The sequence below is a fragment of the Thunnus albacares genome, chromosome 17 (genome assembly GCF_914725855.1).
Source record: "Thunnus albacares chromosome 17, fThuAlb1.1, whole genome shotgun sequence".
In the NCBI taxonomy this organism is placed as follows: Eukaryota; Metazoa; Chordata; class Actinopteri; order Scombriformes; family Scombridae; genus Thunnus; species Thunnus albacares.
The window spans coordinates 13,547,410-13,561,226 of NC_058122.1; the positions used below are offsets into that span (position 1 = coordinate 13,547,410).

The 13,817-nt window shown below is 40.3% G+C and overlaps 1 protein-coding gene across 2 annotated transcripts in view; it reads right to left on the reverse strand.

Annotated features, from left to right (window-relative positions):
- Positions 1-12,155, reverse strand: part of LOC122966301 (trinucleotide repeat-containing gene 6C protein-like) — a 44,408-nt gene extending 32,253 nt beyond the window's left edge. Inside the window, exons 1-3 of one of the 2 annotated variants that reach the window (XM_044330384.1) lie at positions 12,055-12,155; positions 2,945-3,047; positions 723-744 (exon numbers count right to left, since the gene is read on the reverse strand). In XM_044330384.1, coding sequence (XP_044186319.1) covers positions 723-744; positions 2,945-3,007 — 85 coding nt within the window. In that variant the 5' untranslated portion in view covers positions 3,008-3,047; positions 12,055-12,155. Of the gene's footprint in view, positions 1-722; positions 745-2,944; positions 3,048-12,054 lie in introns of those variants that run through there. The other variant, XM_044330385.1, reaches the window with a different exon arrangement.
- Between the last annotated feature and the right edge of the window lie 1,662 nt (positions 12,156-13,817).

Sequence of the window (13,817 nt, forward strand, 5' to 3'; positions counted from 1 at the left end):
TCGTTAAGAGCATTGGCTTTGGGAGTCAAAGTGAAGAGTGGGTCTGCAGCTGCCACAGATCAGCAGTTCAAAACCTGCAAGCTAAGCACACTCTTCCCTACAGGAGTCACCTTTCAGTTAACTTTATTCACCTCTTTTTCTCAGGTTTGTTTTGTGGTTCTTTGGCTCAGTTTTCCTCTCTTCTGAGATTCGTCCTCACCTACATCCTCGTAGGTATGCCTGAGGAATCTACTGGGAGGCCTGAGGAGCAGCTGCACCATCCCCATGCTCCTTATTAGTCTTGTATGGGCACCTGGCCTTTATTTTGGTTCAGGTACTTTGGGCAACCTGCCTGCTGCTAATGTTTTCGGTTAAAGATGTTTTACTATAATAAAAGCTAATGCTTCATATCCAAATTGCGCAGCAGTAGGCAAACTGAGACTCAGAAGCAAAAAAGCAATCCTGCACAGGGTTACTAAGTTATCCATCTGATCAAGAGGATACACAATTTAAAACACTCACACAATCAGTCTCCCTAGTGGTTGAAAACATCATATCACAACCTCATAGCAAGATTCAGGGCAGATAAACATAGCAAAGTATAATTTTGCCAGCACAGAGAAACCTTGTGTTATTGCATGTGCAGCATACTCAATGAAGAAATGAACTTAGAGGTACTATTTTATATGGGTGATATAGAATACACTGATTAAACAAGAAAGATACAAGTAGCCACAACTCACCTTTGGTTATCTGTTCTGTGGCCTGAAAAAAGAGGAACAAATATATTAACAGCAGAATAAAGAATCATTTATAAGGATGCAATCAACCATCTTTTCCACCTATATGTGAAAATTATGGACCTAAACGTTAACGCACCCCGAGTCACAGAGGCTGGCTAGCCAGCTACACGACAGCGCTGGAGCAACTAGCCAGGGCTATTGGAACAAAATGTTCAGGGGCTCGTTTTGTTCATCTATTGAAATGCTAAAAGGTTCATGTTCATTCTCACTGCTCGACGGGGTGAAAGAGTTCATGGGGTTTGCAGCAGGAGAGGGAGAAAAATAGAAACGCTAATGTTCCTCTCATAGATTAAGAAAGACACACAAACATACTTTCTCCACTATTGACAAGAAGGGTCAACTATACATACTATGTAACACTGAGAACAGTGTTTTAAGGGGGTGGGGTGGGGGTTACAGGGTAAACATGAGTATGACAACTACATAATGTTCTTTTTAATGCTTCCAGTGGAAACACGGATTGACAAAATGTATGTGCTCAATATGCATGTCATCAATATGATATAACTGCAACAAAAACACCTGAGCCGTTTGGAGAGCTGCACTTGGTTATGTATCACCTAAAATTTAAAGTCCAACTAAAATCACATTTAGCCGTCCATTTTTGCAGTCAAAAAGAATGACAATGTGTTGTTAATATGTATTGTTAACAGTTTTTTATTATTAAAAACAAAGGAAAAGGGTCTTTTTGTTTCAGCTGGGTGGAGGGGCGTGTCGGTGTTTGATTGACAGCAGCAGACATCTGAGCTCTGGTGGCACCAGTACGACAACAAAAAGACAGTAAAAAAACCTGTGCTGTAGTTGAAAAGTCATGGGAAGTGTTGAACAGTAAGGACCATACCAGCAACTTCAAGATCAAGATTACTTTATTTGTCCCTAGGGAAATTTGTCTTGGACATAAAGGCTGTCACATAAATAAATACATAAAATTATGTTTAACTATAGTCTTCTTAAAGAGCATTTAGAGGGAGGGATGCTCCCTCACCCCCATCACTTTCAATGCTGTCTGTTTATTTGTGATTTTAACTTAACAGATATGTTACCAAACCAAGCTGAGATTCTGTAATGTGATATACTCTCTATCATCACAGTATGATAAAATAACATCATTACCCTCTGTCCAACCCCAAACACCCTGAGTCTGCGCAAATATAAAGTTGCTGTTGGATCCTAGTGCATACAGAATTCACATGGACATTCAAAGTCAGACTACAGTCAATATGTAAGTATCTGTGTTTGCAATGAGATGATGGTCATCACAACATTGTAAAAAGTTTTTTAACCTCCAAACTAAAGCCAGAAATGGCACACAATATACTGGAGCAGTGGATTTGCTCAATCACAATTAAAACACAAATTATGCAGCAGCACAGTTGTCCGGGTCGCTTACAGGGCAGGGCCACCAGAAGTGTTATCTTAACCGACCAAAGTGATATTTTCAGCTGTTTAATCTGCTGCATCTGAGCAGCTAATTAGTAATCTAGCATGCAAACTGATATTAGTGGTGTACTTTTATCCAGTGAACGTTTGTTTGATGGCTTGTTCAACAAGCTAAGGTGCAGGTCAAGACTTTTGTTTCATGTCTGTAACTTAGATAAGAAGGAGACTTTAACAGGAAAGCTAATGTTAGTTGTTCTTGTGTTATGTAGCCGGCTGCTGTCAGGCTTAGTGTGACCATCTGCTCTGCCTTTGATCGAATGCTTACGTTACTGCTTTATGCATGATTTGATGGGCTGTATGCAAAAAAGTTCTCCATCTATGTAGATGGATAACTAATGGTCAAATTAATTCAAAACTAGGGGGTGCCATACGAAACCAAAAAAATATAAAATAGAAATTTCTCCCTCTTGGTTGCTGAGTTTTCCTCAAAAGAGAACACAGGACAAGTGATTTACAGTGAGGCTATTGTATGTATCTAATTTTAGTTTGACAAGCGCAGATGGTGTTAAAGCAGCCTTGTCTAAGATTGGCTGAGAAAAAAGGAAGTGAAAGTACTGACTGACTCGGGGAGCATTTCATTTTATTGCTGGGAGACGTTGGCCATGCGTGAACCAGCATTAAACTGGGGCTTACAGTATCTTATCTAGGTTGGTCATGATGAAACAGTAGGCAGCAGCAATTAAAGCTAAAAAAAGGAGTGTGTATGTGTTAAAGAAGTTTACCTTTTTCTGAGCAGCTTCTTTCTTTTTCTTCTCTTCTTGCTTTTTCTTTTTCTTATCTTCCATCAAATGGTTCTCTTCTCGTATTTTTTCCTTCTTCTCACAACTTGAATAAAAAAAAGAGAGAGAGACAGACATGGTTTTAATACCAAACACCAACAGAAGGGAACTCTGCTTCAACAGGTGAGCATCTACAGCAGTGATTTCTTTTCATTTATTCAGCTGCATTATCAATTCTTGTACCTTAAGGTGAAATCAATGTTCTCAATATCTGCTGTTGCAACACACAAAATCATGTATGTAGTTTTTTAATACAACTACCAGACAGAAGGATATGGGTTAATTTTACTTTTTGCACTTAACTCTTAAGCAGCATATTTCTTGACAAGCTGTAATATTTTGAACTGTGCATGTGTTTAGTTTGGTGGTCTTGGTTCTGGAAACCATTAGGGAGGCCTTGAAGGTCTAGTATAGTGGGGGGAGGCCCCCCGTTCTTCAGACTTCACACCCAGCCAGGGCAGCAGCTCCCAACACAACTAATGTGTTTGCAGACCACAGAAAAACAATACATGCCACTATTCTGGGTCGTTGACAACTTTATGCACATCTTTGATCTGTTGACAAAGTCTCTAAACCTACATGGTTACAGCCTACACCTTCAGTACCCAGTCATTAGAGGAAAAGTGTTCACAAGAGACACATGCTGTAACTGAAAATCACCCGACAATGCCCCATTGTTTCATAAGCAAGTGCATCCAGTTCAGAGCTAGTCCATATCTAGCCTAATCCTCTACACAGAAAAACAAATAAATAAATAAAAGCTAGCAGCCGTGTTTTTAAGGACAGTGGGAAGAGGAGCTAGCCTGAAAAAATACATAAACTGGAATCAAGTTCCTTGAACCTTAAATGTAAAATTGTACATAAACCGTCATCCTTTTCTGCTGCCAAGCCTATGCTGCTGCAGGTGACAGCGGTGTGTGCCATTGCCTGGCAACAAGCGCTCCCTAAGGCCCTGGTGAGCATTCAGGTGGAGACAGACAGCGCCCTTAAGCACTGTGCTAAAATCAGTTTGGTTGTGGATATCCAATAATGAAACTGGAAAACGAGAAGCAAGATGAACTTTGACAAGCATCATTTGTTAAAGCACAAATATGACCTTCCAATTAAAACAAATGAGACAGAGCTCCAAGCATGTCACAAGAGCACTGGTTCAAGAGATGGTTCCAAATCCTCAAAGAAAAAAAAAACAACAAAAACAAACACTATGTCATCTTTCTGTTTCCTCAATGCCTTTCCTTGATGCCGACCTGGACCCCAGCAAATGTAATGAGGTCAACCTAAACTGTGAATATAAAAAGAAAACAACAACCACAGTGAAAAGAAAATTAAACTAAGATCACATTTAGCTATGTTACCCTACATATCTATGTTTTTCATGTCCCTTCTTTTAAATATTGTACAGGGATTAAAGCAAGAAAAGATTAGTGAGCCTGAAAAGTTGTTCAGTAGAAAATGTGTACAATGTATTGAATTTAAAACTGCTTTATGCCTGAAATCAGGCACGGTGCCTGAGAACTTTAACCCCTGTATTGTAGGATGACAACAATATTTCCTTCCCTTTTATGAATAAAATAGCAAAGAAAGAAAGAAGGCAGAGACCCAAGCTAGCATTTAATAAAATCACTTGGTTTCACCTAAATATGATCGATCATCTCAATTCAGTGAGATATAGTCTTTGGAGCTGTTTCTAATTGTGTCACAAATTAATTAGAGGATAAGCAAAGCTCACCAGATATTATCTGGTTTACAACAATGCAGCATTTTCTCTATCAGTGGCTGACTGTGTTGGCTGAGAAAGTCCTAATGAAGATAATAAACACCACCAATTTTTAAGTTGGATACAGTGATTCTCTATTGGTTTTTTTATGGCAGAGGGAGGCTATTATGAATGGTATGAAATATGTGCATGTTATCAACATAATGTATTGCTATTAGACCCTGTGAGTAACAATCTTACACATATTCTAATGTTATGCTTAGAATTATAATTGTAACAGTGCATATAACAGTGCCACCATCTACCAGAGACCACGTCCACTGCTTTATGGCAGGCAAACAGGTGACACAGGGTGACCACAGGGAAGCCTCCTGTTCACTGCAAAGATCAGACCCCACAGTATGTTATCTGCTCTTTATATCCTCTTTAACACTGGCATCACATTAGGGAGAAATACAGGCTACAGGCTTCTCATTTTTAGCCGACCGTTTCTAGTTAAAATGATTAGATCAGCTGTAGCTAATTAATGTCAATTCTGTAAGGACTAAAATAAAGTTTGGCCGTTCAGTAGTTAATGTGCTCTCCGCAGCTTGTGTCTGTATTCAGCCAAAGATTGCCTATGAGTGAAAAGACACATCACTCTGTAACAACACTGTACAACTGAGAGTGGAATGTGTGTTGTAGTTTCACAGTGGCGACTCTAGAGAAACGATCAGACGATCATTTAAAATGTCAACATTATAATCTGACTCACTTAAAGCTGGAGTGGGGACTTTTGTCTCCCCCTTCTGGCAGTGAGATTAATTACAAAAAACGCTGTTGATGTGTTTACGTCACAGGCTCCTCCGTAGCCTACTCCGTCGCTACTGTTGCGTCTGTAAAACAGTGGATAAATTGTTTCGAGCGTCACACAACCCCCATGAAATGACTTGTTTCATTTTCAGAATTTGATCCATTCGGTCTGATAACATTTGGAAAGTCTAGAAGAGCCGCACGATTAAATTATTTTATCCTCATTTAAGTTAGCAGAGAGCTAACTGGAAGTTAGCCGGCTTGGCTGGCAGAAGCCTCTGGTGTGCATTCATCCGGCCGGTGCAGGAATGTCAAACATGACACCAGATTAAAAACTGTATACTGTGAAATACAGAGAGATTTATCTGGCGGTGATAAGCTTAATCAGCAAAGTGTGAACTCGTTTGGCAAGCGCTCGGATGTAACGGACGTTCATTTATATGTAAAAGTTCCACACTGCAGATTTATTATAACTAAATCAGGACCTTTTGGTATTTGGAGTAAGTAGCTGGTTAAGTACAGTTGGCTGTTGCCTGAATGTGTCAGATACATTTAATGAACATTTCGTATGTTATGCTGTTCATCTCATGTTCAGGTTGTAGGTACAGGTTTGTTAATTAGGCTACCACTATGAACTGTAGTGTTTCTGCACAACAACAGGTGATCAGACATCCTTGAGTTGTAATTATTTTAGTTACTTGCAAATGTTGAAATGTGAATCTAACAAAGATTTAATAAGGGTTTCAAAAGAATTTTGATTCAACAAGTGGATTTGATATTGGATGTGAATTGATTAAATGCTATCAAACCACATCCCTATGTCACGTGGGGAAAAAATGTTACAGAAGTCCAGGAAGTGAGAAATGATCACATTAGAGCACTGCAAGTGTTGCTTTTCTTTGAGGAACACCTACGCATTCTACTTTCTGTGTGCATTATGTTAAATTGTTAGTAGAAAGTCTTTCTTTGCATCAAACGGCTAATGGATCAGTGACACGTAATTCACACAGTGAAATAAAGAAAAAAGGACTAAATAAATAAATTAATAAGTAACTGGAATAAATAACAATGTAGTAATCAGTGATGGCAACAAAGGTGTCACATATTTTTGGTCAGCCACTGGTATTTGAATGAACTGATACTGAACAACGGATGCTTTGCAAACTGCAACATCGACTGGAGATAAGTTCAACATTGAATTTGTTGTTGACCACTTTTATCCCATTTTGCAGCAAAAAGATCAATTGAATCTTTGTGAGTTATCTACCACTGCTAACAGACCCAAATAGGGTCAAATAACAACTAACCAAACACAAAAAAAAGGTTTTAAAAAGCTAACAGTTTAATGAGTCAAGCTTTCATTTCCTTGACTTATTATTTCTTTTCATATGAACTTGTTTAAAACAGAAAATACCAGCTGTAACTATGGACAGTCACAAATTAGCTAAACATATCAGAATATTATTTTTAGTCAGTATCACTCACTCATGCACTGGCATTGGCTCAGCACATGCCTTTAACTCTACCAATCCTGCAGCACTCCAGGCCTGATGAGTCAAAAGAGCAGCAATCCAAAGGAGCTCAAAGATAATTAGTGCGTCTTTATAACTGGACTGTTGTCCTGACAGTGGGCCTGAGACTAGGTTGTTGGAATCGACACAAAAACCTACTGCTGCCAAACACCTATCGACCAATTCACATCATAAACACTTATTTTTACCTCCAAGAGGCTGGGTATGGAACCTGCTGGGGCAGCTGCCACGCTAAATATAGCTGGTGCTGCTCCTTTCAAAGGCATCAGTGGGGCTTGTGTCATGTAGGATCAGAGGATAAGAGAGATGCTCCAGTTAATGTGAGCTGCTGTCGGCCTTCGACCCGGATAAGGAGAGTGAGTAGCGAGAAAAGTGTCAAAATAATTTCAATTTAAGAGACATTTGGTCCCTGAGCAAGACAGAGGGAGTCTCTCTCACTGAGAGCTGCCGTTTCATTTCCAAACATCTGCCAAGCTTGGAAAGATGTGTGTCCCTGAGACTCAGAGGGGTGACTGAGAGTGAGATGGGGAAGATGCAGTAATGGTGCCTCCTGCCCCCCCCCTTTGGATGCAGTGTGTGAATGGGTTTGAAGACACCACCATGATAATGTAAACAGAACTTTAATTAAACCACAATTTAAAGATACAGACTCATCAAACATTATTGATCATTTTTCAAGAAGCCCTTTTTATCAAATGTATATTAGAACATTACTAATGACATCAAAAAAGACCATTCAGTCACACAGAGGAGGCTACGATGGTGCGGTTTTGATTTGACATGTACTCGTAGTATCGGGCTGAGCTACATCACGAGCGGCTGTTTGTAGCAGGGAAGCACAGCTCGTGTCTATATGCAGGACGGGGGTCAATGAGCTCAGCGCTGTTGTGGAATTACACTCTCCTGTCAGAACAACAGGATTAGAGCTCAGTGTCCCTCTTAAAACCACACACTCACTGCGTCGACAAAGGAAGGCAAAAAGAAAAAAAACAAAACAAAAACAAAACAAAAACAGTCACACTCGGGAGAGACCAGCCTAATAAAAGCAGCTGTAAAATCGGTAGAAAATCGAGTGGCGATGATGAGATGAAGGAGAGTCAGCGTGTGCAAGGTGAATTGGCACAGCCGTCTGTATTACTGCGGACATGTAAATACCTTGCTGCCCCACATTGAAGCGATGAAGATGAGGGGGCTGCTATTGATGGGGCTGAGAGGGTTGATTTGAATGCATGTGTGAGAGATGGGGGAAGGGGTGCTAGACGGCAGTCGCTGGGCACAGAGCCAGGAATGCCATCGCTGCAAGCCAAACAAGAGCATGGTGAGCCCTTGGGAGAACGCTCGCTAGCAACCTCAGAGGCAGCCGCCACAGCTATGGCAGAATGTGCAGCCCCCCCCCCGTGCTCTTCTGCACAATCGCACATTAAGCAACAGAGCTTTCTGTTGTGAAAAATATCTGATGTGCCAGTTTTCAAATGCAAAACCTCAAACGCATCACAAAGAAACATAACAAAAATGCATGAGAGCGAGCAGTTACTACTACATTTCGATTTGTGTGAAGGTTTAAAAACTGCTGGGTAAGCAGTCCTTGTGCTCCGCAAAGAGGATTGCACTCTTTAAAGTACTTGAGGCTATTCTCAGTGTGGTCATGTTAATGCTTTCTGACCGGGGGTAACGACAAGGAAAAGAGAAACTTATTCTGCACTCCTGGCACTCTGAACAGGCCCCGAAATAACTTGTATGGACACACTCCAAAAGCACTGCCTCCAGTCCCAATGTCAGTTGTCTGCTCCAGAAGTAATGGGAACACTTTTATGAGCCTGGCTGACAATTTACTGGTCCAACAGATCAAAGAACATCACTAACAAATGTCTTATTAAACTCCAATCACGTAGCTCTCTCACTATTTCCACATTTGTCTTAATAAATCGAAAACAAGCCACTGAGTAATAGCCTGTATGTAAGAGAGCGCTCACATAACTCTGAGCTACATTAAGACTAATCGTGTGCTGCACAATTTTTATTTCTGGAAAGTACAATTAGGAAAAGTCTTTAATGTAGTATCTAAAAAAAATACTAGCCTACATAGAGTCTGACACCCCATTTAAGAGAATTAGAATTTGTTTAAAGGCGACATATTGTAGATTTTAAAAAAATTTTTTTGATTATAAAGCAGGTCTAGGTGCTATAAAAATACTGTGAAAGAATCAAAACGTTCAGCCCACAGCCCATTTTCAGAAACTGCGCCTTTAATGTAGTATCTAAAAAAATACTAGCCTACATAGAGTCTGACACCCCATTTAGGAGAATTAGAATTTGTTTAAAGGCGACATATTGTAGATTAAATTTTTTTTTTGATTATAAAGCAGGTCTAAGTGCTATAAAAATACTGTGAAAGAATCAAAACGTTCAGTCCACAGCCCATATTCAGAAACTGCGCCTTTAAATGAGCCGTTCGGACTTCCGTAAGGTTGTGATGTCACAACTATACGCTCAGTGTTTCCCCTACTATTGGCTGGGAGGGACGGACGGGTCCCCCCGCCTCCCCTGAAAGAACGACAATATGTTTATTTGCTATTTACCTAATTTATGTGCACTTGTTTCGTTTCAGCTCAGTGTGAGAGTCTCTACTGGAGACTACCACAGCCTATCACAGATATATCAGTATTGGCATATATGTTGTCCGATATGCACCAATATACCTATATATTTAAAGTTATATAGGCAGAATTTTATCTATATTTGATCCTTTTTCTTAATTCAAGTTTAATATATATACATACATATGTTCTTTTTGTTGTGTTTTTTTATTTATAGGCTAGTTATTTATAGTTATTAAATTCCCAGTGAAGTTGACTGTTTCCGTGCACTGATGTCATTTTATACAATAAAGGTTATTGTTAAACTGTAAAATATCATGCCTCCATTACATATCTTTGTCACAAGTGTTTGATAACCACATTTGAGGGATCATTGCAAAAAATGTGTGTTTTTGTATATACTCTGTATATACAAGATTATCAGCCAATATATATCAATAACGGAATTTTTTTTACTCCCCAATATTGGTATCGGCCCCAAAAATCCAGTATTGGTCTGTGTTTTGCTGTCATTTATTGTTGCACTAGTTTCTCTTCTCTGCTCTGCTCTCTGCGTGCTACAATCTGTTACCTGTGGTTGGCCTGGGCGCGTCACTCAGAAAACAGTCAGCCAATCAGAAGAGAGGGGCATTGAGCAGACACAAAACAGCCCGTTTCAGGCTGAGTGTCTCATGGCTCGTACAGCTGTAACTAGGTGCTTTTTGACCATAAAAACATGCAAATGTTTGTAAATACACCATGAACATGATAATATTAAACTGGGAAAAGGGGCATAATATGACCTCTTTAATACTGAAAATGACAGGTGCACCTTTAAGTTGGAGTCTGTGCAAAAATAAAGCAACTACCTCCAGTGTTCAAAAACGCAGGATGAATGGAACTAGCAATGAGCAAGCTAGCTTTTTTCGTTTGTTAAACCTCAAGAGAAAAAAAAACTCTTTGACAGCAATAAACTGCTTTTCACAGGATGCAAGATCATCATTTCCACTGAGAACTCCAGCTAAGCATCTGATCACTGACACCAAACAACCCGCCAAACCAAATGACACAATCTGGCAAAATGCCCCTCAGCCCTCTGGTCCAGTGCTTAGCAAAAAGCCATGGAGAGTTTTGAACTGAAAGTGAGGCTATGACCTAAGCCGTATAGTAATCAGAGTATTTAGTGGCCTGTTTTTGTTATCAAGCCCCCTTTGGCGCCTCTCGGTGAATACACACTGGCTCTTTCAGAGGCTTGGGGCTCTGACTGGGGCCCCTGACCCAGCAGGGACAGAAAAGACCCCCACCCCCTTCCCTTTACTGCCACCATCTCTTCATCCCTTGCCAGGCCCAGACCCAAATTAGGGACTCTAACACATTAGTAAAACCAGCAGCGGGCCTCAAGGCTTACGTCAGTCTGCCCTCTACATGCATCAGGGTGCAGGCATCCCCAGTCTGCACACATTGCCTTGTTCGTGGAGAGTATGTGCCACTGCAGGATGTCAAGCTGCAGCAGGAGCCGGCCAGTAATGGTGAAGGGAAGGAAGCAATCACTGAAGCATCATATCTCTATGTTTACACAGCTCTCTGCTGCTCAAACCAGGGACTGACAACTTAGATTTCCAACAGATACAGTTTATAAAATCAGTCAGGTTACAATATCTACAACCATCCCAAGGTTATAAAGCCAATGACAAGAAGTCTCTAAAGTCAGCATGTGTATTTTCTGCATAAAGAGTAACCAATTTCCAGCATTTATTCAAAGTGAAGGCCAGCAGTTATTAACTACTAGCTATTCACTATGTGCTGAATGGATAAGGACGCATAAGCAACAATTATTCATAATCAATTAAGCAGTAAAAGCAACCGTATAAGCAGATGCATCATAACTGGATATGAGTGCAGCAGGTAAACTCGGCTTGCTAATGCATTTACTGCCAGTCAGATGATGCATGTTAAGAGTATATGTTGTGAGAATGAGCTGCAACAACATCCATGTCAACTCTTCTACACACTGGTGCAACTGCAAGCGTTCAACCAATGCCATGCTACTACGAATACGACAACTCAACAAGCAATAACACAGGGGTGCCCTTGAATCGTTTGCACTGTGCAGCCGATGTGCTGGATAGGCCAATTAGTCCAAGTTACCACGAAGCCACTATCAGGAAAACACCACAGTGTCCGTGCTAAGGTCAGCAAACCGTGCAATAACTAGAAAAAACCGCACCAATATGCCACCGACAACTGCGATAGAGAGCACTAGCATCGACGACAACACTGATGTCAAAGTGGGCTGAACTGAAAATATTTTCATTCCCAGCCCAGCTGACAACATTTCACCTCAAAATCCCGCCTGTTTCATGAAGCGGAAAGCGACAAGGAAGCAAATTTGTCGCGCTAAACTCTTCCCTTAAGAAAGGCTTTAATTAATCCTACCATGAAGCGTTCAGTCGGTTCTCGTCGGCGGCGGAGCCTCTGCAGCCATTTTGTAGTAACTGACCGGAGCAGGAGCTCGAGACGGTTGAATCGGTGGTAACGGGGGGGAGGCGGGAGGAGCCTCCTCTTGCCACGTGACCTTCAATAACAAAACAAACTGGTCCCACTTCCCAACGCTCCACCCCCCTCGGCGTTGCCATGACAACTGCAGCCCCTCCGTCTCTCCCCTCTCTCTGCTGCTCTGCTGATGCGCTCCAGCTTGCAGCCGTGCAGACACTTCCTCACGGTTCACAGCTGAAGAAGTATAGAGAGCAAAGTATACCAGACAACAAACTGCATGTGACCTGTAGGGATAAATAAAGGAGCATTTCAACAATGCGTCCTGTTTGTGCAACATGGGACCCGTACTGTGGTTTTACACCAACAGAGGGCACAATTTCTAGTAATACAAACCAGTGTTTCTGCTTTACTGCTCAACTCTGTGCTGCGGTTTCGGTTTCATCAGTGAAAGTATTTCAGTACAATTTTGAGGTACATGTACACGAGTATATCAAACCTATTCTTCCAACTCCACTACATTTCAGAGGGACATAGGCCTATTACTGTTTACTTTGCTTTTATCTATACATTTATCTGATGGCTGTAATTACTTTATGCATATTAAGGATTTACAATAAGATTCTTCGAGCTCTCATTTCAATTAGAGTATTTAATAAAATATTTACAATTTAAAAAGTATGATAAGCTTTTTGTTATTTAAATCTAGTAACTACAGTACATGATCCAGTAACTATCTAACCTTAGATGTCCCTCGGGTACACACTAAAGTTGGCAGAACTGGTTTCAGATACTATGCAGCTTTTAAATGGAATGAACCGCAAACTGCCCTCAAACTTGTGTCTTACATTCCTCTTGGAGATTTTAGTTTTATTATCTGATTTTTTTTATGATTCTTGTAACTGTTTTTATCAATATCTTGTTTAGTTGTGTTGTTTCCGTCCGCTGATTGTGTTCTTGTCTTATGAATGTTTCTTGTTCTCAGGTCTTTCTTGGAAAAGGGATCTTAATCTAAATGAGACTGCCTAAAGATTAAATAAATAAATAAGCTTATAAAATACAATGCATCGTTAAACCAGTAGTTCCCAACCTTTTTGGCTTGTGACGCCTTACAAAAATCCAGTGTTGTTATGATTCAGATGCCTATGAGTTATTAAAGAACCATTTCCCCTTCAAAATTCTCAGATGGTTTCATTTGAATAAATGTTTCAGGCACAAAGAGGTAAAATGATGCAATAGAGCTATTTCACAACAACAACAACAAAAAAAGCCAAGATTTGATAAAGGTCTGACAAATGAATACAAATGTATGTGGCAGAACTTTGTTTTTTCCTCTTTCATGCCCCATTAATCATCTCACGACCCCCCAAGATTTATCTTGGGACTCTTTGGAGGGGGGCCTGATCCTTTGTTGGGTTGGGAACCACTAGACTAAATCACCTAATTGTATATAAAGTAGATAACTGCATCTCGACCAGCCACAACAGTAAAATGCTAAAATCTAATAATGTCATATTTGATAAATCAATCACAGGGCCATTTTTCTGCAGAACAGGCATTTTTACTTTTGATACATTAGGTTGATTTTTCTGATAACACAGGACTTGTAATAGAGCAATCTGAGAAATTATTTCACCTCTGGGTTTCATTTCTATTTATTTAGTCACTTTATGATGCAAAACGTTCGCACCATGAACTGGTTTATT